The sequence below is a fragment of the Eriocheir sinensis genome, chromosome 3, assembly GCF_024679095.1.
Source record: "Eriocheir sinensis breed Jianghai 21 chromosome 3, ASM2467909v1, whole genome shotgun sequence".
NCBI classification, from domain to species: Eukaryota; Metazoa; Arthropoda; class Malacostraca; order Decapoda; family Varunidae; genus Eriocheir; species Eriocheir sinensis.
The window spans coordinates 10,848,021-10,871,992 of NC_066511.1; the positions used below are offsets into that span (position 1 = coordinate 10,848,021).

The 23,972-nt window shown below is 38.5% G+C and overlaps 1 protein-coding gene across 1 annotated transcript in view; it reads right to left on the reverse strand.

Annotated features, from left to right (window-relative positions):
* Window positions 1–19,386, reverse strand: part of LOC127003257 (potassium channel subfamily K member 13-like) — a 39,833-nt gene extending 20,447 nt beyond the window's left edge. The window contains exon 1 of the mRNA XM_050869681.1: window positions 19,200–19,386. Coding sequence (XP_050725638.1) covers window positions 19,200–19,386 — 187 coding nt within the window. The remainder of the gene's footprint in view (window positions 1–19,199) is intronic.
* Between the last annotated feature and the right edge of the window lie 4,586 nt (window positions 19,387–23,972).

The window sequence follows — 23,972 nt, forward strand, 5'->3', positions numbered from 1 at the left end:
TTCTTGGTAAAACACTCATAGGCATGCTATTTTGAATGAGGATATTGTTGACTTGAATCCAGAGCAGCAGCCATTAAAAAATGAAACTAAATTAGACATTAGACAGTAAAATTTATAGTTGAAACATTAAAATGAGCAGCTTACAGGTAGATTCATCATACACAAAGAAAATGACAAAATAATAAAGTGCTGCAGGTGCCATAGTATCATAGAGTACTACATAGAACTCAAGATTTTCAAAATCAACTATATAAAAATAATGAGGAAACAGTACACCACCTATAGGCACAAGCCTCATTCTAAAAAAAAAAAAAAAAAAAAAAAACTATTCACTAATAATTGGCACTGCGGTTAAACTGACTTGAATGATTGGTAGGACAAATTAACTCATTAAGCTACTGCAAAATAATAGTATAACTAATTTGCCTTAATTTCCAGGTCATTAAGAAATAATGCATTCCTGATGACCTTAAAGACTTCTTATGCACTTCAACTGTCAAAAAAATGTTGTCAACGTGCAACTGCGTGATAACTACATTCACAACACTTGTTTCTTTAAATGGGGCCCCAACATTATGTGGAAATCATCACAACTTAAGAAGAAAGAGGCAAATTATGTGAGCCTATCTTCACTTTATTTTACTTCAGAGAACACATTGAAGTAAAACTTTGGAGACAAATAATGGCCATCAAAGTGCCACAAATTCTCATTGCTGCAGTTTTGTTTATAACCAGCTGGATGTCCAATTAAATTAGAGTACAGCTTTTAACAGCACATCTACAACTATTTACAAAAATATATATGGGTGTTTTCTTTCTTCCCTCACCTTTAACATTAATAAATTTCCAAGCCTGTATTAATGCTGTGAAGTCATCGATATGATTCTTTGATGTCTCTGATTCTGAACTCTAAGTGAGCATTCAATGAGGAAAAGTTTCATCTCATAAAAAAAAAAAATTAAAAAAAATATAATTTAACAAAATATATTGAAAAATATAATTTCTAGAGTTATCTCCTGATTTGAAAGCCTCATTTCTGGAATACAATAAATGTGTAAAACTATATAACAGTGTGTGTGTCTGTGTGCGTGTGTAATTCAACACGGCCTGATGACAAGCTGAACTCACAAGTACTCTCCCAATTCAAGCAAAGCTCATTATAATTGATCCCTGGGCACTGCTGGGACCTTCATACACCACACCCTTTCCTCAATGAGGGACGGTAAACACTCCTTGTCAGCAGATAAATCTCGGCCTGAGCAAGGTTCAAACCTCAGCCTGCCTTGATCCAATGAGCTATCAGAGTGGTGTGTGTGTGTGTGTGTGTGTGTGTGTGTGTGTGTGTGTGTGTATTTGCAAATATGTATATGTAGATATATACAATACTTAAGAGTACATAAAATTATGTTCAAAGAAAAATCAATAAGCACTTGCTATCCTCAGAATGTTAAACAAGGTATCCTTAAAACAGTATGTTAAAGTTGCAAGATATATCAAGTGTTTGGTCTGATAAAAACACTAAGAACTGTATCTTAAGATAGTTATTGAAGGAAATATAGCAGAAGGATGATAACTGAGTGAAGGATAAATGAACAGGAACCTTATTAACCCTTTCCATCCGTGACGCAGACGTCAGCGTCACAGTATGGAAAGGGTCAAGAGGAAATGGAAGAGGATTACTCCTCTTCTAAACCTCTCAATTCTTCTCTAAATTCCTCTGAATCCTCTTCCATTTCCTCTTAAAATGTTTAGAAGAGGATTAAGAGGAAATGGAAGAGGATTAAGAGGTTAGAAGACGACTAACGGTGACGCCGTCAGATGCCGAAGTCACCAGAGTGAAGGGGTTAAGAGTGGTAATGCAGGAGAGGTTAAGAGGCAGTTAATGAAGGGATTAAGGTGAAAGAAATCAATGGTGGGTACCTTGAGCAAGTGGGCGATGAAACAAGTTGTGGCATGCATATGAATAAATAGTCCGAGAGCTAGCTACGGGTGATTTTACCCCAACGAGCCCAGAAGATATAATGCTCTAACTTGGTTAAGTTTATCACCGACAATTGAAAAAGGTTTGTCAGCTGCTTCAACTCGGGTGGTGTTGGGTGCCAAAATACCCCTTTTTGAGGTTGATTTACTTTTCAAACTATACACTTCAAACTTTGTATATAAAATGTATTTATTCTTAATAATATGGCGATATAACTCAGAATATTTAAGGGGATGAAGGGTCAGCTGCCCTTAAAAGACCCTAAAAGTGTTGATTTTACCCCAAAGCTACACGAATCATATTCACTCAGTATAATGCTAAAATGCAGATATGAATCTACTAATAACTGACACTATTTCTCGGTGGTAAAAGGTCAGCTGCCCTCCAAATTTAGTCTGATTTTGGCCCTTGGGGTAAAATGTCTTACCCAAGAGCTACATCGCACAAAATGCAGTAGCACAGAGTTAATCTGTCAAATTGATAATGAGACTAAACTGACAATATTATCAGGTGGTAGATGTGGTCAGCTGACCTCCAAATTTTGCCCATTTTGACCCCGTGAGGTAAAAAACCACATCTTACCACCTGATAATGTTGTCAGTTTTAGTCTCATTATCAATTTGGACAGAGTAATTCTGTGCTACTGCATTTGGCACGTAGAAGCCTTAGTAAGACATTTACCCCCAAGGGCCAAAAATCAGGACTAAATTGAGGGCAGCTGGACCCCTTTACCACCGTGAAATAGTACAGTTATAGATAGATTCATATCTACTGCATTTTATCATTATACTGAGTGAATATTCAGGTAGCTTTGGGGGTAAAACTAACACTTTTAGGTCTTTTTAAGGCAGCTGACCCTTCATCCTCTTTAAATATCTCTGTGAGTTATATCGCCTATATTATTAAGAATAAATACATAGTTTATATACAAAGTTTGAAGTGTATAGTTTGAAAAGTAAATCAAAGGGTATTTTAATAATTTTTGGCACCCAATTCCACCCAACACCTAACTTTAGTTGAACCTTTTTGACAAAACCTTTTTCAATTGTCGGTGATAAATCTCTAACCAAGTTGAGCATTATATCTTCTGGGTCAAGTAGTCGAACTAGCTCATAAGACTAGATGGGGATGTAAACAGAGATGGGAAATTAAAATCGAAGCATAGAAGTTGAGGACTATGGTACAAATTACTGAAATAAGGAACAGATGTTCTAATTCGACTGAGCTAGGATACAGATTTGTGTCAAGGCCATAACTGTTCCACTATACATAAGGGAGCATCTGCATGAATTAATGCAGCCACTACTAGAGGGTGTTGAGTTTACTAGGCAAAGGGGATACATGAGAGATCTCGTGACTACATTTTAAAGCTATGGAAAAAAAAAGTATGGAGCAAATCAGTGCCACAGTTAAGAAAAGAAATACCTAAGAGAAAGGAAAGGTTCCATTCATCATATATTACAGGTGACAGGAGAACCATACAGAACATCAAAAGATTTGAAGTGGTAGATGCCTTTAAATCAAACAATGGCTTTTCAAAATTAGGCAAACTTATGCAGTTCTGACAGAATGAGCGCTTCAGAATTAATGTATGACAAACGTGATGTCACCATGACATTCTGTATGGATTCATGTATGAGAGAAATACCTGTTAATGCAAGAGAAGTAGAGACAGTAATATCAAGTTGAAGAAAAAGGCACTGTCCTGGCACCTTATGAGAAACAATGAAGAGAAGTATAAAGTGAGGATTCTTGAAAAAAAGGAAGCTTACAAAAAAGATCTGGAATCCCTCATAAACAGTGAATATAGTGTACCAAGAACAACATATGATATTCTGAGGAGGGAAGATGAAGTTGAACTATTTGAGAAAAGATTTGTCTGAACATGGATGTGTGAGGCAACAGTGAAAAGAAAACGGGTCAGAATCGACGGAGAGAGAGTAAGCTACAGGACTGGTGCATTTCAACCAACCCTGACTTTCTCTGTTGAAATAAAGGCATAAAAAGACACTAGAAAAGGTTATAAGGAACCAAAATGCTTGAGCCTTATGTGAATATACACCGAGTTAAAATATTAAGTATACATAATTAAGGTTTATCAACAAAACAAGATTTATAAATTCATGAGTCAAGGGATTTTTTCTTTCTTTCTCAATAATGGAGTATTAAAACATATAGTATGTACTTGTAATATTAAGTCGCTCAATAACACATGGGATAGATTCTGTAGAGGATAGCCATTTATAAAACTGTGTTGTATACAGAACATTAGAAAGCAATTTTCTTATCAACTAAAGCATTCATTTGGTCTTTGTGAAGCAGTTACACTGGTATTTTGAGACAAAAACTTGACTTGATGAGCCTTTAGAAAGGACTCAGCAGCTGTTACTTGACCAGGACTGGAGTCATGCAGCAGCTGACAACAAAGGACACCCAAAGTTCCACACTAATTCCTATTCTCAAGTAAAGACTTTTTTGATAGACTACCATGCTAATTTTGATAAACAAGTATAATTGAAGTGGTATTATATCCAGTTGCTAATGTGCTATCACAATGCAACCAACAATGAATAATACCTTTAATACAACTCATTACCTTGTTTAGCAGGGCAGGGCTCACTTTTTCCCAAATAATACATCCATGCTTTAGAAAATAGTATGCAGGTTAATGAATGGAAATTATCAGGCTGGATGGGAACTTGCATCAAACTGATGATTATCAAATTGATGGGTTCACCTGTCAACAGCTAACTGAATGAGAAAACAACAGTATGGACCCTAATTTACCATATATTCCCTACCAGTATTCCTAAATATGAACTGGACATTGAAAATGGAATAATACATGACTCACAAGCACATTGACAGTTTCATGGGATTCTTTTCTTTCCCATTAAAAAAATATATATATTAAGACAAACCATTATACTTATCACTTATTGTAGTGGGGATGTCCTAAGAACAAACATAAAATGCAAACAAAAGACATGCTATAAAAAAAATGAAGACAAGGAATGTAAATTTTGAAAAGGCTACCACTCATATTACAATACTTATGATGTAGAGGTCTTTCAAGGAATGACAAGAAATGATACTCAAAAGAATACACTTAAAACTAAAAACAAGACTAAAAAAAAAAAAAAAAAAAAAAAAAAATGCCAACATTAGGTTACACTGTATTACTGATAGTTATGTCATGAATGTGTTCCAGTAAAGGAGGACTATTTAATACACCCAAGTGATAGCACCAGATGAATGGCAACAGGTCAATTATTGGTGAATATGGCCTCAATTCCAATATGGATGATGTATACAGTAGTCTAGACAACTTTGATTCTAAGAGTTAATTACCAATGCTGCGGTGTGGTCAGGCAGCTCAACCAACACTCCCATCACTTTTTAACAAAAAGCAACACATTGTTAAGGTCACAATACCACGTGCTGCCAAAATCAGTAATTCACTATACTGTCCATAATGTTGTTTTTTCATTCAGCTACCTGTTGACAGGTGAACCCATCAATTTGATAATCATCAGTTTGATGCAAGTTTCCATCCAGCCTGATAATTTCCATTCATCAACCTGCATACTATTTTCTTAAGCATGGATGTATTATTTGGGAAAAAGTTTTAAGTTACTGACAATGTAGAGGGTTGATATACAGGCTTCTCATAAAACATTTTATTTCCCATTAAGTAAAAATTTACCCTAATTATGATGTTATAATGGAGTTATAAATATTTTTTTGTGCAAACCAGTCAAATTACATGACAATGAAAATTTTTAAGTTTTCTATGAAATTATCTTCTGACTTATCCTTTCATTATAAGTAAAGCAGAGGTATTCAATGAAAAACAAGATTCTTGCCTGCAAGACCAAGAGCTTGACAAGCATGCTGCCAGCCTAACCAGCTGAGCCAAAGTGGTCTGTTTTTGCTCAACTCCTATGTGCAGGGTGTTTTACTATTGTAGTGATAAAGTCATTAATAAATATTCAAATATATAGTATATAGTATAATATAGTATATTAGTCACATATCACGGCTGCCACTATAAATAAAATTACCTAACCACTAATGGGTGGGGTTGTCCAAGAGGCCTCAAGACAACCTACTGCACTATAGGCAGGTCCCCCAAAAAAAAATAAATAAACAAAATAAATATTAACAAAAGTAAAGCTACTTATATTGACCACCGAACTATTAACACCCTTGCCAGAATAATGTTCTTGATTTGGTAAATGACTAACCATACAACCAAGGGGCTACATAACTATTCATCTTATATGAATGCACAGTAAATTTGTCAATCAGTTGTGCACTTCGAACTTACACTGGAGGCCAGGCTGAGATCTCCGCCTGTCAAGTTCACCTAATAAACAAGAATCTCCTCCTTTTGCTACCTTTGCTTGTGGCCCCGAAAAGTGTTTTTCAACGAAAGGATATATCAAGACAGGAGATAACTGTACAGATGGGGAACACCTAGAAATTCTCATACCATCATACATTTAACCAGTGTGAGGTTGCACAAAAATATTCTCAACATTTGATATTTTCTTCTCTAAATGAAATAAAGTAGGATATACATAGTTTTCTATGAAACACCCATATATCAGCCCCCTGTAAGAAGTCTATCATTATAATTATGAGTGAATGATTCTGACGGTAGCTATGTGGTATCTTGACGCTGCCTGATTCTTCCGGTGCTTCAGAGTACTAAAAGTGTATCACCCATGAACTTTTCTTTGGTCCCTCATCAACATTTAGTAACCATTAACAATGAAACAACACTTATGATCAAGATGCTGTAATTAAAAGGAGGCACATGATATGATTCTTGAATTAGAATGTTTAGACTAGATGGTGTATATGAATTTGAAATATAATTACATCCTGGACCCCACAACCAACAAGACAAATAAATATGGCTACAGTATTGAAAACTGCAAAGGAAAAGAAAAATGGTATATACTAACAATAAATCTAAATACTGGTATTTTTTTTTTTTTTTGTGCCCTATTAAAGGTAGGCATTTTTCTAAATTTGCATTTAGAAGCCAAAGTGCAGTAAATTCTCAAACACATGTTTTGAAGTGGTAAGTCAATTAACTACAATAACTAAGACCATAATTTTGACAACAGGTATAGATATGCAGTAACACAATAGTTATGTAGACATCTCCAAAACAGAAACCAAACTGATGCCTATGTAGTAAAGGTAAGGCATATGCTTTAGCTGTGGGTGGCCTCAGTGGTCATCTCCCACATCACTGACCCTTGAGCCTGGAGTAAGCAAGAACTCTTTGGTTTACCTTCTCCAGGTACCATTTTATCGACCAGTTCAAAAGGGTCCAGAAAATCTTTTAGAGAGGTACCTCATGTACTTGGTATCAATGTTTGAGTGATGGTCTCACATTCTCAACTTGTTCCAACATGCAGCAATTATTATTATTATTCCAACTAAACCTTAACACTAGATTATATTGACAAAATTAATTCAATGACATCATATTAATAAAAGTGTGTATCGAATTATTGAGATAAACCTGTTACATTCATAATATATTAAGTTTGTCGGTACTGCACATAAACAGACAACCTCCAATGACTGAAGAATCAAGTTTGATATACGAAGTCCTGTGAAAGCTGGACTTTTCCTCTTACTACTACTACAAAGTGCTGTACTTGGTCTGAGCAGTGGTTCTTAACCTCTTTACTATAACGCCTCTCTCTCACTTAACTCCATCCTTCCCTCCACACACCCTTTACATCAATGAATAAAATTTCCACCCAGATTTTAAAGAAAGGGAAGTTCTAAGTAGACTATTGGAAACTTAAGTATAAGGTACAATACTTTTGCATTTTTTTCATAATCTTCTCAATGTTAGCCCATGCTCTTGTTAAGAGAATAATAAATATAAATAGAGAAATACCTAGTTTTTCCCTAGGGCTCGCACCCCCCCTAGAAATTACTGGTGCCCCAAGGTTAAGAACCACTGGTCTGGATTATGTCCTTCTGTAGTGTGCCGACTAGGTCTGATAAGGGAGCCTCCCATAACCCACTTGGCGAGTGGGGTACCTCTTTGGCCAATTCAGTAAGGAGTGGCTCTCCCGTTACGCTGGTCGCAGGTTCAATCCCAGGCAGCCGGCGAATACCCGCTAGTTATCTTGATTAATTTCTCGTGTTTCAATACACGCAGAGGACGCATGGGACCGGGAGTGGTAGAAAAAGGGAAAAACCGGGGCATTTCACTGACTAACTCCATCTATTGTACGATTTCTCGGTGTTTTCTAAACGCATTTGACTTAATTAATCATCTATTGTAATGCATTTTCATGTTTTTCAAATGCTGACTTAAGTCATAGTGAAAGTGATGCTAATGCCATTCAGTCATAATGTAAATATTATTCATTTATCAGCAAATACTCTTCAGCATGCTTTCATCATGCTATAATTAACTCTGGGATGTATTCAAATTATTTGTAGGTAATAAATGGACACTAGGGAAAAACCATCATATGAGTAATTACTTAGATAACATAAGTACTTAGATGGGCATAAGTACTGCTACACACACACACACACACAGAGAGAAAGAGAGAGAGAGAGAGAGAGAGAGAGGAGGAGAGAGGAGAGAGAGAGAGAGAGAGAGAGAGAGAGAGAGAGAGAGAGAGAGAGAGAGAGAGAGAGAGAGAGAGAGAGAGAGAGAGAGAGAGAGAGAGAGAGAGAGAGAGAGAGAGAGAGAGAGAGAGAGAGAGAGAGAGAGAGAGAGAGAGAGAGAGAGAGAGAGAGAGAGAGAGAGAGAGAGAGAGAGAGAGAGAGAGAGAGAGAGAGAGAGAGAGAGAGAGAGAGAGAGAGAGAGAGAGAGAGAGAGAGAGAGAGAGAGAGAGAGAGAGAGAGAGAGAGAGAGAGAGAGAGAGAGAGAGAGAGAGAGAGAGAGAGAGAGAGAGAGAGAGAGAGAGAGAGAGAAAAGAGAGAGAGAGAAGAGAGAGATAGATAGAGAGAGAGAGAGAGGAGAGAGAGAGGTATACAAAGTTAATGCAGATGGACTGGACTGTGGCTAAATGCAAACTCCAAACATTATTTTCGGAAGCCCTGATTTGTTTGAATAAAAGACAAAACTGCACTTAAAACATGTTGCTTAATAGAGCCAGCCAGGCAGCACTAGACCATCAATCAAGCAATGATGCCAAGTCTGCAAGCCTCCCTAAAAGATTTTCTGATGATAGATGGGCATGATAAGATGCCAGCTGAGTTTAGACCTGGTTAAGCTTGTTTGTAGCTAGGCATAACCACTACACCACAGAGACACTATGAATGAGTCACTTTGATTATATAAATGAATATGTCTAATACAGGTAAAGTAAAGTCCAATAATTCAAACATGGATTTTTGAATGAGCCAGTACTCTAAATTATTTAAATGGCTGACAAATATCAAAATGTAATAACTGAAATAAAATTAGGCACCAAATGCACCAAACGGCACCAAGTAGTGGAGTCCGGAAACAGGGAGACCCAGAGGAAAAAATAAGTCTAGGGGTTGGCAACCGAATATTCACTTCATTTGGAGTGGATAGTGCCCTGTCTCGTCAGAAAGATGGCTCCCACAGCCTCTACAAGTGATAGTTCTGGAGTCAATGCTCGAAAACAATGAGTGAAAGTGACATGTAAGTAGGTTTATGGAATTTTGCAGTGCAGTAATATCAGATGAAGTTAGAATTTGAATGAATTAATAGATTAAGTAAAATACTGTACTTAAGGCAGCCTCAACTTTACTCGAGAGGAGGTTTGCTTTTTCCAACATTATCTCACTGTTTGGAGTTCCATGAACCTACATTACTTCTTTGTGATTTTATTACCTTTATACTGCTGTTAAGCACTTATACATTGTGGCGGAAGTAGTGTACTCTGAATATTATTATATTCATGTCTAAAAATTTACCAAAAGTAGCCTCAGGTATCCTAAATGGAGAACATACATCAATAAATAGCAGCAAAACTAAATTAAATATGTATAATTTTATGCAAATTAGTTCTCAAAGAAGAGGTGAGCAGCATGAAACAAACACTTCTTGTATGCTTATACCTCTGCAGTCTTCTTCAGCCACAACTTTTAAGTAACTAAACTGTATGATACATTCTAGCTGTCTTCAGCAAACCATTTTCATCTTGCCTTCAACAAATTTCTTCTAATTGGTTTGCTTTTATTAATTGACTCACATAACCCTCAGGTTTTATTAATGCACTCATCTCATTTTCTACTTAACCAACTACTTCTGTTGTCATATTTTCTTCTATCTTTTAGCCTTTTCAGTCTTAGCGTGACATGGCTCCAACCCTGTGTGCAGTTGGAGGCAGAAGTTATTAAGTCTCTTTTACCTTCATTTCACCTGTAACTATGCATTGCTTGGCAAATATTGACATATCATGGGAAGAAAAAGCAAATACTATACAATTAAGCTTATTATCATTGCTGTGTTTCATGTATTGACTGAGCAAGCGTCATACAAAATTTTTCATATGTAGTTATATACATTATATATCACAAAATAAAATAAACACTTCTATATTACATTTAGTATAGTTTAGTATATTATTCCCGTTATCACTTGGAGGTTGTGACAGCCAACTAGGCAAGATGCAATTCCCCCCATTCTGGTGACAGGCGGCATGCAGCAGTTTTCGCATTATGAAATTATTGGTTGTGTGAAGAGGTGGTGGGGGCAAGGACAGCCCACTATAGTGGACCAATCGGGACTAAAGTTACAATGGGTATGGAATAGTGTTGGAACAGCATGTATTAACCAATGAAGTTAAAACTGATCAAAATGCCTGCCCATGACGACGATTTAGCTTTCTCAGCACAGACTCTCTGAAGCGTTGTTTACAGCATTTAGCACTGAAAAGGTTAAACCTTCAGGAAAAAGCATAAGGTGTATAAAACAAACTACTATAAAATGGCCATGGGAAATGTATGTAGGGAGCCTGTACTGGCGAGAAAGCGGCAGGAAGTAGCCAGAACATCCCACACACAGCAAAACACGGCTCACAAAACTTCCGTCAATAGGCTCCTATGGGAGGGGGTGTCATCCTATAAGAGGCAGTAAGACAGGTGGTCTTACAGCTGAAACCCCTAATGGGGAGAAGTGCCCCCCTAAACTCCCCATCATTTTTCTACAATTCATTTGCCTTGTGCCACTCAGTCTTCCCACAGCCATGCTGAATAACACACACATTTCATTTCCTATTTCTACACTTGTTTTGAGAGTCTTTACATTTTCCTATGGTTTACTAGGAAGTCTGAAGGGAGTTAATGTAAGACATATGACAACACAGGATACTTTGTGAGTGAAAGAAACAAAGATATGAGCTACAATTAATATAAGCCATCTTAACCCTCCAACAGACCTGCTATTAGCTTCCAGCACACATGAAGCCATCTGTCTCCCAACTCATGCATGCATGGCCAACTGTAGCTGTATGTACCTGCTGTGCTGCTCAATATTTCATGGTTTTGAAAGTAATTGTAGTGTTTTGAATCAATTTCAATTAATTGAAGGAAGAATCATATGAACTTTCACCTCAAAAACTTTTAAAGAGACCATACACAGAAGAATTTATTGTGTTAACAGTGGATATAATAGGTTCATTTTTTGATAGCACTGGCTTCTGAAATACCTCTCCCATCAGACTATGTTCTCTACTCCCTCACTACCACCAAAGTACAATTGATATCATCATTTGTTTTCTTGTTTCATTTCACTGACTTAGGTAAAAATTAACATGGCTTCAAGAGTAATTTGGTTGCTTCCAGGTAAGTTTGGTGACTATACAAAATAATGATGAACCCCATCTTCATTTCCTATACTGTCTGAGCAGTTCAAAAGTGAAAGACTCCAGTGCATGCCTTTGAATTGTTTTCTGCATTTAAGCACTTTTATTAACAGCATTATACTCAAAAACAAAAATGAAAAACTAGAAGTAAATAAACAAATATTTAGCAACTTTTGCTGAGTAATAACACTTTCCTCAATGTCTGCAATGAATTCTATAAAACTGAAGCTGCAAATGTACACTTTTTTTCAGAATATAATGAAAATACATCGCCTGATGTATTTGTGAAAGCAAAACCTTTGCACGGACTCTTGACCAAGAACATTAAAGTTTAAGATATGCTTTCCATATGTCATTCCTTACCCAACCTGAGATTCCATGCATTTTCATAAATCCCTTTAGAGCATCATTTTTAGGAATGGACTCAAATTTTCACACCCTTTGGTGGTCCTAAAAAGAAAGGCTAGCCAGCAGCCCTGATCAAAGCTTTGTGGCCATCACCTCCCACATGACTTCTCACCTGAGGAAGTACAGGGAGACCTACTGCTGTGGAAAAAATTTTCTCCACAAAATCTTACTACAATAACCTGTCAAACCTTAAGTGTTATTCTTTTAATTTAAAAGTACTTACGCTACTCACTCTGAGCTCACACTTAGAGCTTACACCTCATCTTAACAAGGTTTAGGGTCCTGCAGCACACAGGTGTTGGAAAGCCTCCATACCAGCGATTTCCTAAAACCATAGAAGTCTCCAACTTCAAACTTGTGTTCAGTATATATCAACTTGAGCGTATTAATATCAGCGAAAATTAAGAGACTTAGTTTTATAGTGCTTACTCTGTTATTGTATTGTAGTAGCTTGTGGATTCACACCTTTTTTTTTAAATCATGCACTCCAAGATTGGAGTAGCTTAATATTTACATATATACAACCTAAATAAAATAATACCCTGCATCTATAGTTCTCCACCATCCCATGGACAGCTTCCATGTTTAACAAAAAAAAATCGAGAGTTGGGTGAGGCAGGCAGCCCAAAGTCAGGAAGAATAACAATAAATGTGTTAAACCTACTATTCCTAAGCAATTGAGCATGTGTTGAGTTTGCCTAAACTTTTCTTCCATTTCAAGACAGTGGTTCCCTACAAGCATATGAAAAGAAAAATAATGTAAAATTTGTTGATTCAAAAGAAAAGTGGTGAAGTATAATATTGTATAATAATAATAATAATAATAATAACATGTGTAATAATATATATATAGATATTACTGTTTGACTAAAGCTAGTACAAGCATTTTCAAATACCTGCAGCATCCTACCTCACTTATGTCCTTCCTGGCAATATTAAATCATAGTTGGTGCCTGAAATTCACCACTCTTGCAGGGTCTAAAAGAAAGATTGAAACAGCTATCATAAAAGATAGACTAAAGCATTTTTCTATCACAGATTTCCACATCTAGATATCTGTCAAAGGAGTGAACCTAGCCAATATCAAATGGTGGAGGATACCTTTACACTGATAACATAAAACCTGAGTTCAACAGCTCATAATGTTAGAAGAATAAATGAATCTGATTTCACGTCTGATACCTGATAAGCAAAGTTACAAACCATCCATAGGATGTGAAGTAAGCAACGGCGAGATGTACCCCTATATCAGTGGTGCTGCTGACCTCCATGTAACTATAATTTAGAATGGAATCCATGTCCCTAAATAATAATATGAGATAATATAACTACAATAAACCTCTGATATCCAGGATTAATAGAGCCGACAGGGCACACCGGTATAGAGGAAAATCCCGGATATGGTGTAGAGTTAAGTCTACGGACCCGAAAACCCCAACTTTGCCTACCGCATTTAATATATCATCGGCACAAATGAAGCTACTTAAGAAAGATCATGCCTGTAAGCCCACGACAGCCTTCCATGCCCGCGCTTTTATACGTATATATATATAGAAGCAGTACCAAGGGCCAATATATTTATAGCCGTAAAAATTAAAAAATATGTTACGGAGGTTTACATTTCAAGCCGATGTTGCTGCGCCACCTCCCGCTCACCCTGAGAATATATATCCTTATTATCTACAAATGGTAGACTATAACCAAGCTCACGTCGTCCATATGCCCAACGTCACCCTCTCGCCTGCGCTTTGCGTGGATATATGAAGCTTAGTGCAGGAAGGATGTATCTATAACCGTAAAAACTAAAAATATTACAGGATTCGTCAAACTGCCGCCTTGCCCTTACGCCCGAGAATGTTTTGTGCTTAACCTGCAATATTACGTTATCTCGCTAACGCATACAGTGTGAGAAAAGCCTTTTCCCCATCCATAGTGAATGCTTGGGCATACGTGGCGTCTCTTACCAAGCGATAATTAGTGACTTAAAAGTGAATGAAAGAATTGTCCAGGCGTTGCGGAGGCTCTGGTCACTTCCGCCATGGCCCCAGAACAGGCAGGTGTTGAATTCACTCCTAAGGAGTGAATTAATGCTTGTACACTGACCTATATATATATATTTATATATATATATATATATATATATATATATTTATATATATATATATATCTATATATATATATATATCTATCTCTCTCTCTCTCTCTCTCTCTCTCTCTCTCTCTCTCTCTCTCTCTCTCTCTCTCTCTCTCTCTCTCTCTATCTATATATATATATATATATATATATATATATATATATATATATATATATATATATATATATATATATATATATATCAGGGAAAACCAAAACCATTAAAAAAAAAAATGTTTTTATTTTGTACTCATTCATCCTCCTTCCTTTGAATATTGCTCTGTATGGCTTTCAGCCTGCCAATGCCCATCTTCATCTTTTGGAAGGAAGGGCCTTCAATAATATTAGATTCCTACAACCCAATCTTAATATTTCATTAGACTAGACTCACTAGGCATTGCGGTTGGTAGGAAGTTTGACATTTCTATATAAAACTGTTAGTACTAATGACCATCCTTCATAGTAATCTTCCCCACCTTTTAACCAAGTAGCAGCAGGGATCATGTTTCTTAATGGTCCTTCTGTAGTAGGGATCATGTTTTTTTAATGGAAAAGTGAGATAAAATCATCACTCACACAAACCATAATATATATCAAAGCATTTGTGATCAGTTTATGTATCATCTATTTTGGGGGTTTATATCATGGCACAAATTTGGCCCATAAGCTGCTGCGGTAAAGCCACAAATTTGGAGCATTCGCTGCTACGGGTTAACCATGTTTGTGCTACTAGGTTCACAGAATCCTTAACCCTCTACTTTACGTAAGTTTCCAATAAGTTTCTGTTCCACTCATCATGCATTTCTCAGGCCCGACTGGCCTTTTTTGTAGCCCGATACTCCACATTCCCAGGCGTATTTTACCCTCACAGATGTATCATTACCCCAATAAATTTCGTATCAATGGCTTCATAAAGACTTGTACTAGGACATGTAAATAAAAATAGAGGAAAATATATGTATAAACAATACAAACTTGTTTCAAGTCTCCGTATAAAGTATTGTAGACAATAAATCCTAATTAACTCTTCCCCACTAAGCTATTTCCCCTAAAATTTTGTGGGCCAACTTTATTAGCGAATATATGTTTGAGCTGAATTTAGTGAGGATTCTTATGGTATCCTCAAAATCCTCATACACCTATTAGTTCCCGAGTTACCCGAGAAAACTGAATTTTTTCCCTTTCCGTCAGAGTAAGCGAACAGCTAAAAATGGCTCAAAGCTCATCTCGCTTCTTAGAAAGGTTGCCATATGTTACCATTAAGAAACTTACCCCAACAAATGGAGCTCCATATTTGGCCTTTCACAGAAAACTTAATTTTAATAATTTTTAACTTTTATGGCCGTCGCCGTCATGATGTATGGACCTTTTACCTTTGATGACGCTAATAAATGCATGGTACCGAGAAGGTTAATAGTAGAGCTTTTTCATATATGCGATGCAATACAAATCAGTTTTCAAGATCATTTATCCCTGCCCTAACGAAACTATGGAACTCTCTGCCGGAAGAGGTTGTTAATTATTGTTCATCTAATTCATTCAAAAGTAGGGTTAATTCTTTTCTTCTAAAACACCCTATCTCATTTCCATAGCTATGCTGGGCCCTCCTTAGAGACCCAATCATGTTTGGGGTTAAAGTCATTTTGACTCTTCTTTGGGGCTCCCTCATAGTTCTGATAATGATAATAATAATAATAAGCAAATAACCACTGAATTTCTTTGGCCATTAATAGATGTTTCAAATGTTTCACTGGGTCAGCATGGTAAGAATATCGTCCAACACGTGACACTAAATTTGAGTAAATTGGAGGCCATAGTGACATGTGGCAGTCAGTGAGTCACTCCTGGGTCAGTTGACAGCAGAAGCACCAAGGTTGCCATATTACGAAAGGGTTAATTTTGTAACTGAAAATATCTGGTTATATTATTTGAATGAAAAAAAAAAAAAAAAGCAACTGCATGAATATGAGATATTTATATTATTTGAATGAAAAAAAAGAAAAAGCAACTGCATGAATATGAGAAGAGCATGAGAATGCACACTCAATGCTGTTTTGCAACCCTCTTCTTTATTCCATATTAGCCATTTCTTAGCCACTCATGACAAGGGACCATCCGGTGAATTTCTATTTTAAAAACTATTGTAAATAAAAATCTAACTCACTTATGTCTTTTAGACATGAATGACATAAGAATATTGCAGAAGTTTCAAAGATTTTTGATGAATAGAAAAAATATATGATCTGAAAAAGATTTTTTTAAAATTTCAAAAGCTGTTCAATTTCAATCAGTTCATCACATATTTAGGAAAAACTTTTACATGAATATAAAACTTGCAAGAGGTGAAACAAAAATAAAGAGCCAGATTTTTTTAGTTTTTTGTCTGTTTATTGTCATTGTGCATTCAGTCCTCTTAAAAATGGTACTTAAAACATCAAAATCAGTTAAATTTTGATGGGAGAAATAGGGAAAAATGTGAGAAAAACTGTTTTGAGAAAACAGCCTTTAAAGTTTTTTTCTTTTTTCCCTCCTTTATTCCTAGCTCTCAGATCATTTATTGTTACTAGTCGCCAAAATTACATATTCTAAGTTTGCAAACATATTTCTAAGAATATTCCTGATGCATGCTAGCTCTTGATATTGCACCTGGTCCCCCTTACAATGTAAGTAAAAAAAATTAATAAATAAATGTTTGTGTTTGGGAAGGCGATGGCTGAGTGGTTAGCGTGTGGGCCCCGCATTCACCGCATTCTGGATGACGCGGGTTTGAATCCACCGCTACAACTTGGGATTTTTCAGTCACCACCAAGTGGCATAAAACTACCCACATGCTGTCCTGAAGACCACCTATCAACCCGGACTCTAGAGGAAACCATGCACTTGAATCAAGAATGAGCCAAGAATAGATGAGTCACTATAAATACTTGCCTGCGCCATGACAGGCTGAGGCTGACCACCAGGCCCCTCAAGAGAGCCTACCGGCGCTATACGTTGACACGTAAAAAAAAAAAGTACAGTATGATCATTCTAAGAATGAGGGTTTCAGAAGGCGCCACCTTCCTGCCAGGTTTTATCTATAATATCAGCCTCATACTCTTCACCGACCGTAATTTCTGATTTTTCTTTGATCGTTTGGCAGGAGTCTTTTAGCGTTTTCTCTGTTCTTCCTGGACCTATCTTCATACGACGCTCTGAGCAGGCCATCGGCTCCACATTACACTCTTGACTCTCATGCCTATAGCTTCACTGCCAGACATTTGATTTATCAAAAAAATGCATTAGAAATATTAATAATTACGTGTAATGATATTCTACCATAAATATTGACGTAAACAAAAAACATTGTCCTCCACTTGAGTCAGGGGGTGCATGGGACCTTTAAATTTGCCCTTTAAATACAGAGATTTTTCCGAAACAGGCCACGGGTGAACTGTCCTAGCCCACATGTATCTCTCAGTGGCTTTAACTCGTTTTCCATATTTTTTCCATATTTTTTCGTAAAATCACTACCGGACGGTCCCCTTAAAGTTAGTCAAGGCAGGTGGGTCAAAACACATGTGTTTTAGCCCTTTAAATAAAAAAAATTGTTCTGTATTTGGCTGTCTGAATGCTCCAGCAGATAAAATTCAGTATTTTAAAATTATAAAAAATCCATCACAAAAAAGTCCGTAAAATTATGTATTTGTCATGGGTTGCCCTAAAATACATATAAAGTACATGACGTAACGTCCCTCCCCCTTCCTCCTTCCTCCACCAGCAGCAGGCAGCAGCTGTCAGTCAGGCAGGGATAGAGATGGAGTAGTGACAGAGGGCTGCCACCCGTTCCTTAACCCCTAAAGAACGGGCTAGAGGGCTATTCTCTGCTCACTCACAGAGCGTGTGCGTGTTGCAAATTTTTGGCAAAATAGGTGTTCTTCATCAATGCCATGTGTAGCAATTTCAGACAAAAATAAAATAGCTCATGGTACTTATTCAATTCAATTTTTTTATACATGAAGAAGAAACAAAGTCCCTCAGATGGAGCAAGGCAGAGATATGATGTTGGGAAATACAAATTTTGGCGGGACAGCAGATGACGGGAATTCCCGAAACCTGCCTTTCTCCGCCCTAGCAGGAATTCCCGCCTAATTCCGGCTAACATATGGAATTATTCTGTATTTCAGAGTATGATGTTGCATTCCATTTTAAACTAACACAGAAAGAAATTTGTTCCATATTAGACTGTCTGAATGGGCAAGCAGGTAAAATTTCAGCATTTTAAAACTGTGGTGATGGCATTTTTTGGTCAATCACAAAACCAGTCCGTAAAATTATGTAAATATTTGTCAATGGTCATCCTAAAATATGTGTAGAAATGCATGATGTCCCTCCCTTCCATCTGCCTCCACTAACAGCGGGCAACAGCTGTAAGTCATGGCAGGCTACATTAATTTTAAGGTTGTCACCCTTCCCTAAAAATACAAATTCGTTCCATATTAAGGAGTGAGTTGTCCCATATTTTTCTGAGCTCAAGGTGGCAACCCTCATCGTCATGCATCGGCTTAGTAGCTGAGTGTTTCTCTAGTGTGTGTGTGTGTGTGTGTGTGTGTGTGATGTGTTGTAACTGAAGATGACTCAACAAACAATAGCAGCAAGTGGTGGACCATGTTTTAAAGGCTTCCCGCGGGATGAATCGTGACGGAGAACACCTGGAGGGGCACAACAGTGGGCAGGTGAGCACACCTGGCGGGGGCGGGGGGCAAGGAACAGGGCCGCGCCACAGCCCTGGGCCGCGAGTCGCCGCGCCCTGGGCCTACAGCCGCCTCTCACCCCACCACGGCAGGGCACGGCGGGGCAGACTCACCGACCCCCGGGGCGGCCCAGGAGCCCCGCCAGTGCCCCGCCAGCCTGGCCGACACAACAACGACGCGTCGCCCCTGGCCGAGGCGTGTCAGCCCCCGCCACGCGGCCCCCGGCGCCGGGCTCACCTTCAGGGCCGGTGCCTCGCCCCCGGACTCGTCGTCACTGGAGTAGGACTGCAGGGCGTTCATTGCGCCGTCTCGTCCGCCGCGGCTGTACACTCCAAGATGGCCGGCCTGTGCTCCTCAGTCCGCCGCTCAATATTGGAACCTCCTCGCCTCGCGGCCCGCGCCGACACCCAGGCTCTTCTAAAACTATTTGACACCATGAGCTGCCTCAACACTAAACTTATAAATGAATAGTCACAGATAAAATTACATCTGAATATATTTTGGCTTTTTTTAAGAGCAAAGACCAATAGGCTACTACGACACATAGGTAAGGTGAGTTGGATATGATCCGTGCGATTTATTTATTTTTTTAAAAAGTATGGAGGAGATGCAGTCAGGAAGGTTATTTTTAATATCTGCAAGGAGGTTTTGGAGGAAGGGGAGGTACCACAGGACTGGAAAAAGAGCAGGGTAACTCTGATACATAAAGGAGGGGGAAAGTATAAAGCAGAGATAGGAAATTATAGGCCAATAGCTATCATGAACACCATGGCAAAGGTATTTGGAATAGTAATAAATGAAAAGCTAAAGACCTGGATAGAGACGCAAAAGGTGCCAGGAGAGGAACAGAGTGGATTTAGGAAAGGCAGAGGAGGGCTGGAAAATATATTTACCTTAAAAGAGATTATTGAAAGGAACAAGTTGAAGAAGAAGGAGTTATACCTAGTATTCATAGATCTTGAAAAGGCGTACGACACAGTGAACAGAGAAAAGCTCATTAGAGTGCTAGGACATGTAGGTGTAGATGAAAAGATAGTAAATAGAATACAGAGTCTATATGAGTTTGGAGGCTGCAGAACGCTTAACCTCAGACCTTGCTATCATTTCCGATTGGATAAAGGAACCTTGTGTCCTTCAGTGCCTCAAAAACTCAATTTCTCCACCTATCAACTCGATCGACACAATCTTCCAAACACCTATCCCCTATTCTTCGACAACACTCAGCTATCACCATCTTCAACACTAAACATCCTCGGTCTATCCTTTACTCAAAATCTCAACTGGAGACTTCACATCTCCTCTCTCGCTAAATCAGCTTCCTCGAGGTTGGGTGTTCTGTATCGTCTCCGCCAGTTCTTCTCCCCCGCGCAGTTGCTATCCATATACAGGGGCTTTGTCCGCCCTTGTATGGAGTGTGCATCTCACGTATGGAGGGGCTCCACTCACACAGCTCTTTTGGACAGAGTGGAGTCTAAGGCTCTTCGTCTCATCAGCTCTCCTCCTCCTACTGATAGTCTTCTACCTCTTAAATTCCGTCGCGATGAGCTCTCTTTCTATCTTCTATCGATATTTCCACGCTGACTGCTCTTCTGAACTTGCTAACTGCATGCCTCCCCTCTCCCTCGGCCCCACTGCGCACGACTTTCTACTCATGCTCATCCCTATCCTGTCCAAACCCCTTATGCGAGAGTTAACCAGCATCTTCACTCTTTCATCCCTCACGCTGGTAAACTCTGGAACATTCTTCCTTCATCTGTATTTCCTCCTGCCTACGACTTGAACTCTTTCAAGAGAAGGGTATCAGGACACTTCTCCTCCCGAAATTGACCTCTCTTTCGGCCACCTCTTTTGATTCTTTTTTTAGGAGCAGCAAGTGGCAGGCTTTCTTTTATTATTGTTTCCTTTTTTGTGTGCCCTTGAGCTGCCTCCTTTGTTGTAAAAAAAAAAAAATGAGGGAAATGAGGTGCAGTTCACGTTAGGAGACGGCACTACTGGGTGGTTAGAAAATAATGACGACTTGGTTGTACTAGAACCTGATAGGAACACTCCGTTGATTTTCATCGTGTTGAACATCCTCACTTTCTCCTTTTTTTTTTTTTTTTTGATGCATATAGCGCCTGTAGGCTGTCTTGAGGGTCCTCTTAGACGCCCGTTAGTGGCGCAGGCGAATTTAATTTATAGTGGCTGACGTGTTGTATGACTTGCTTTACCTATGCTGCCCCCCCCCTCCCCCCCGGTGCTCCTGCTTTTTATTTTTTATCTTTTTTGTATATAGTTTGAGAGAGAGAGAGTGTGTGTGTGTGTGTGTGTGTGTGTGTGTGTTGCAGGCTGCCGAGGAGGTAGTGGGAGCAGGGGGAGGGGACACATGATGGAGGGCGGCACAGGGGGTGGTGGTGGGAGGGAAGAAACTCACTCTATCGACACTACGTATTAGCATAATGTCCCCTGCCTCGGTAAGAAACAGCTGGTTGACTTAAATCTCTCTTAGAACCGCTTTTGATCTGTATTAAACTGTCATCACGGGAAGACCTGGTCGTTGCCTACACCAGAAGTTTGTTCATGATGGGCGCTGTAGAGGAGAGCCAGACGTCCTCCTACGACCTCGAGTCAGCACAATAAACAATGGACTGCTGACCATTTATTATTATTATTATTATTATTATTATTATTATTATTATTATTATTATAAGACACGATTCAGGTAGAGAGGGAGGAGTGCAGACACCGTACATTACCTGTCCATCGGCCTCCAAACACCTGAGACGCCGAAAAAGAGAAAATGAGAGAGAGAGAGAGTAAAGAAGACGAGATAATATAGAAAAAGGTATTGGCTATTCGCTTGGTGTTGGGTAGAAGGTGTTGGGCTTCGCTTTCTAACTTTTGCACAAGGAAGGTAAACTCCAGCTTCCTTTCAATCATCGCATGTGGTGTCCAGAATACAAGGAGTGCAATATATCAGTTTTAATGTCGTATAAAAAAAAGTCATGCAAGTCGAGATGAGCAGTGGTGGTAATCCGTCGCCTTCCTGTCGCCAGTTACATCACCGACACGTATGTAGGAAGCGTTTGACAATCCGTACGCACCATTCCAATTAGTACGCATATCAGGAAAAAAAACGCAGGAGAAACTTTTTTTTTAATATACTGGAAAAGGTTCATAATATACCTCATTTACGTCTTTCAGGATTGGCGTTGTTTTGCCGTGGTTTGTGCGCTGTTCGCGAAGTATTGATCAAAAAATGTCGCGGCGCTTTTGTTTTATCTCCTCTCTTGCATTATTCAACCGTCCACCCACACGTACAATAATTATCATCGTGAATTTCAAAGCCTTAATGTACTCACGGGTGCCGGTGATTGACGTATCATATTCAATTTCGTTGGGTTATTTTTGTTAACGTAGGATATATCTACTTCGACGCAATTCAGCAAGTACTTTGTTTGTTATTTATAAACGATTTAGTTTACAAAAGATGGATGGCTGGAAGGTAGACTTAGTTTATAAGAAATACAAGGTAGAAAGGAAGGAGAAGGTAGAAGATGGAAGGTAGAAATGAAGGAAAATATAGAAGATGTAGGATGAAAGGTATATTTGGTTTATAGAAGATGAAAGGTAGAAAAAAAGGAGAAGGGAGAAGAAGATAGAGGGAAGGTAGAATTAGTTTATAGAAGACGGAAGGCTAGAAAGTAGATTTATGGTAGATGGCAGGCAGAAGAATACAGAAGATGGAAGATAGAGAGTAAATTCAATTTATAGAAGATGGAGGGAAAAGTCTGTCCGAAGGAAACTCTTAGAATATCATTATCCTCAACATCTTCCTCACCATCTCTTCTTTTTCTTTGTTTTTGTTTTTGTTTTTTTCTTTTTTTTTCTTTTTTTCGCTTTCTTTTTCTTCTTTTTTTTCTTCTTTTTGTCTTCATTTTCTTCTTCTGCTACTTCTACTTCTTCTTCTATTTCTTCATCTGCTTCTCCTTTTTCTTTTCTTTTTCTTTTACTTTTTTTTCTTTTTTCTTCTTCATCTTCATTTTTACCTTCATCTACTTCTTCTTCCTCCTCCTCCTCCTCCTCTCCTTCTCCTTCTCGTAGATATATATGTAGATGCGGAGCTATAGCTTTTTGCAACGTGCTCCTCCTCCTCCTCCTTCTCCGTATCCTCCTCCTCCTTCTCCTCCTCCACCTCTTTCTCCTCCTCCTTTCCCTCTTCCTCTTCATCGTCTTCCTCTTCATCCCTCATCCTATTCACTATTCCACTTCCAATGTTGTGGGAAGTGATCGCTAAGAATTGTCGTAACGTGGCAGGTTTCTTAAAAGCTTTGTGAAAGTCATCGCGGGATAAGATAGCTCTGGAAACGCACCGCTATTATTCTGATTTCCGTGCAAACTGAAAGGAAAATTCACTCGAAGGAAACGCATTAAACCACCACAAAAGAATCAGAGAAATAATCATACACGAATACAAGGGATCATCTTCTCTGTTCCCTCTCCCTACCCCCCCCCCCCAAACACACACACACACATACCCACACACACACCCACACACACATCCACACACCCACACAAGTAAGGTCGGGTTAGCCAATTAGTGTCTGATACAATAGATGGAGTCGTGTTTCCGGGCACCGCTCACTAGCAAGTCTCGCTCTGTTTTCCGGTCAAACACTTCGAAAGGAATATGTTATACTTTTATCTTTTTTTCTTTCCTTTTAAATACGGTATCGCTTTGGTTTTAGTGTGGAAATAGTAGCAGTCTCTCTCTCTCTCTCTCTCTCTCTCTCTCTCTCTCTCTCTCTCTCTCTCTCTCTCTCTCTCTCTCTCTCTCTCTCTCTCTCTCTCTCTCTCTCTCTCTCTCTCTCTCTCTCTCTCTCTCTCTCTCTCTCTCTATTTTAATT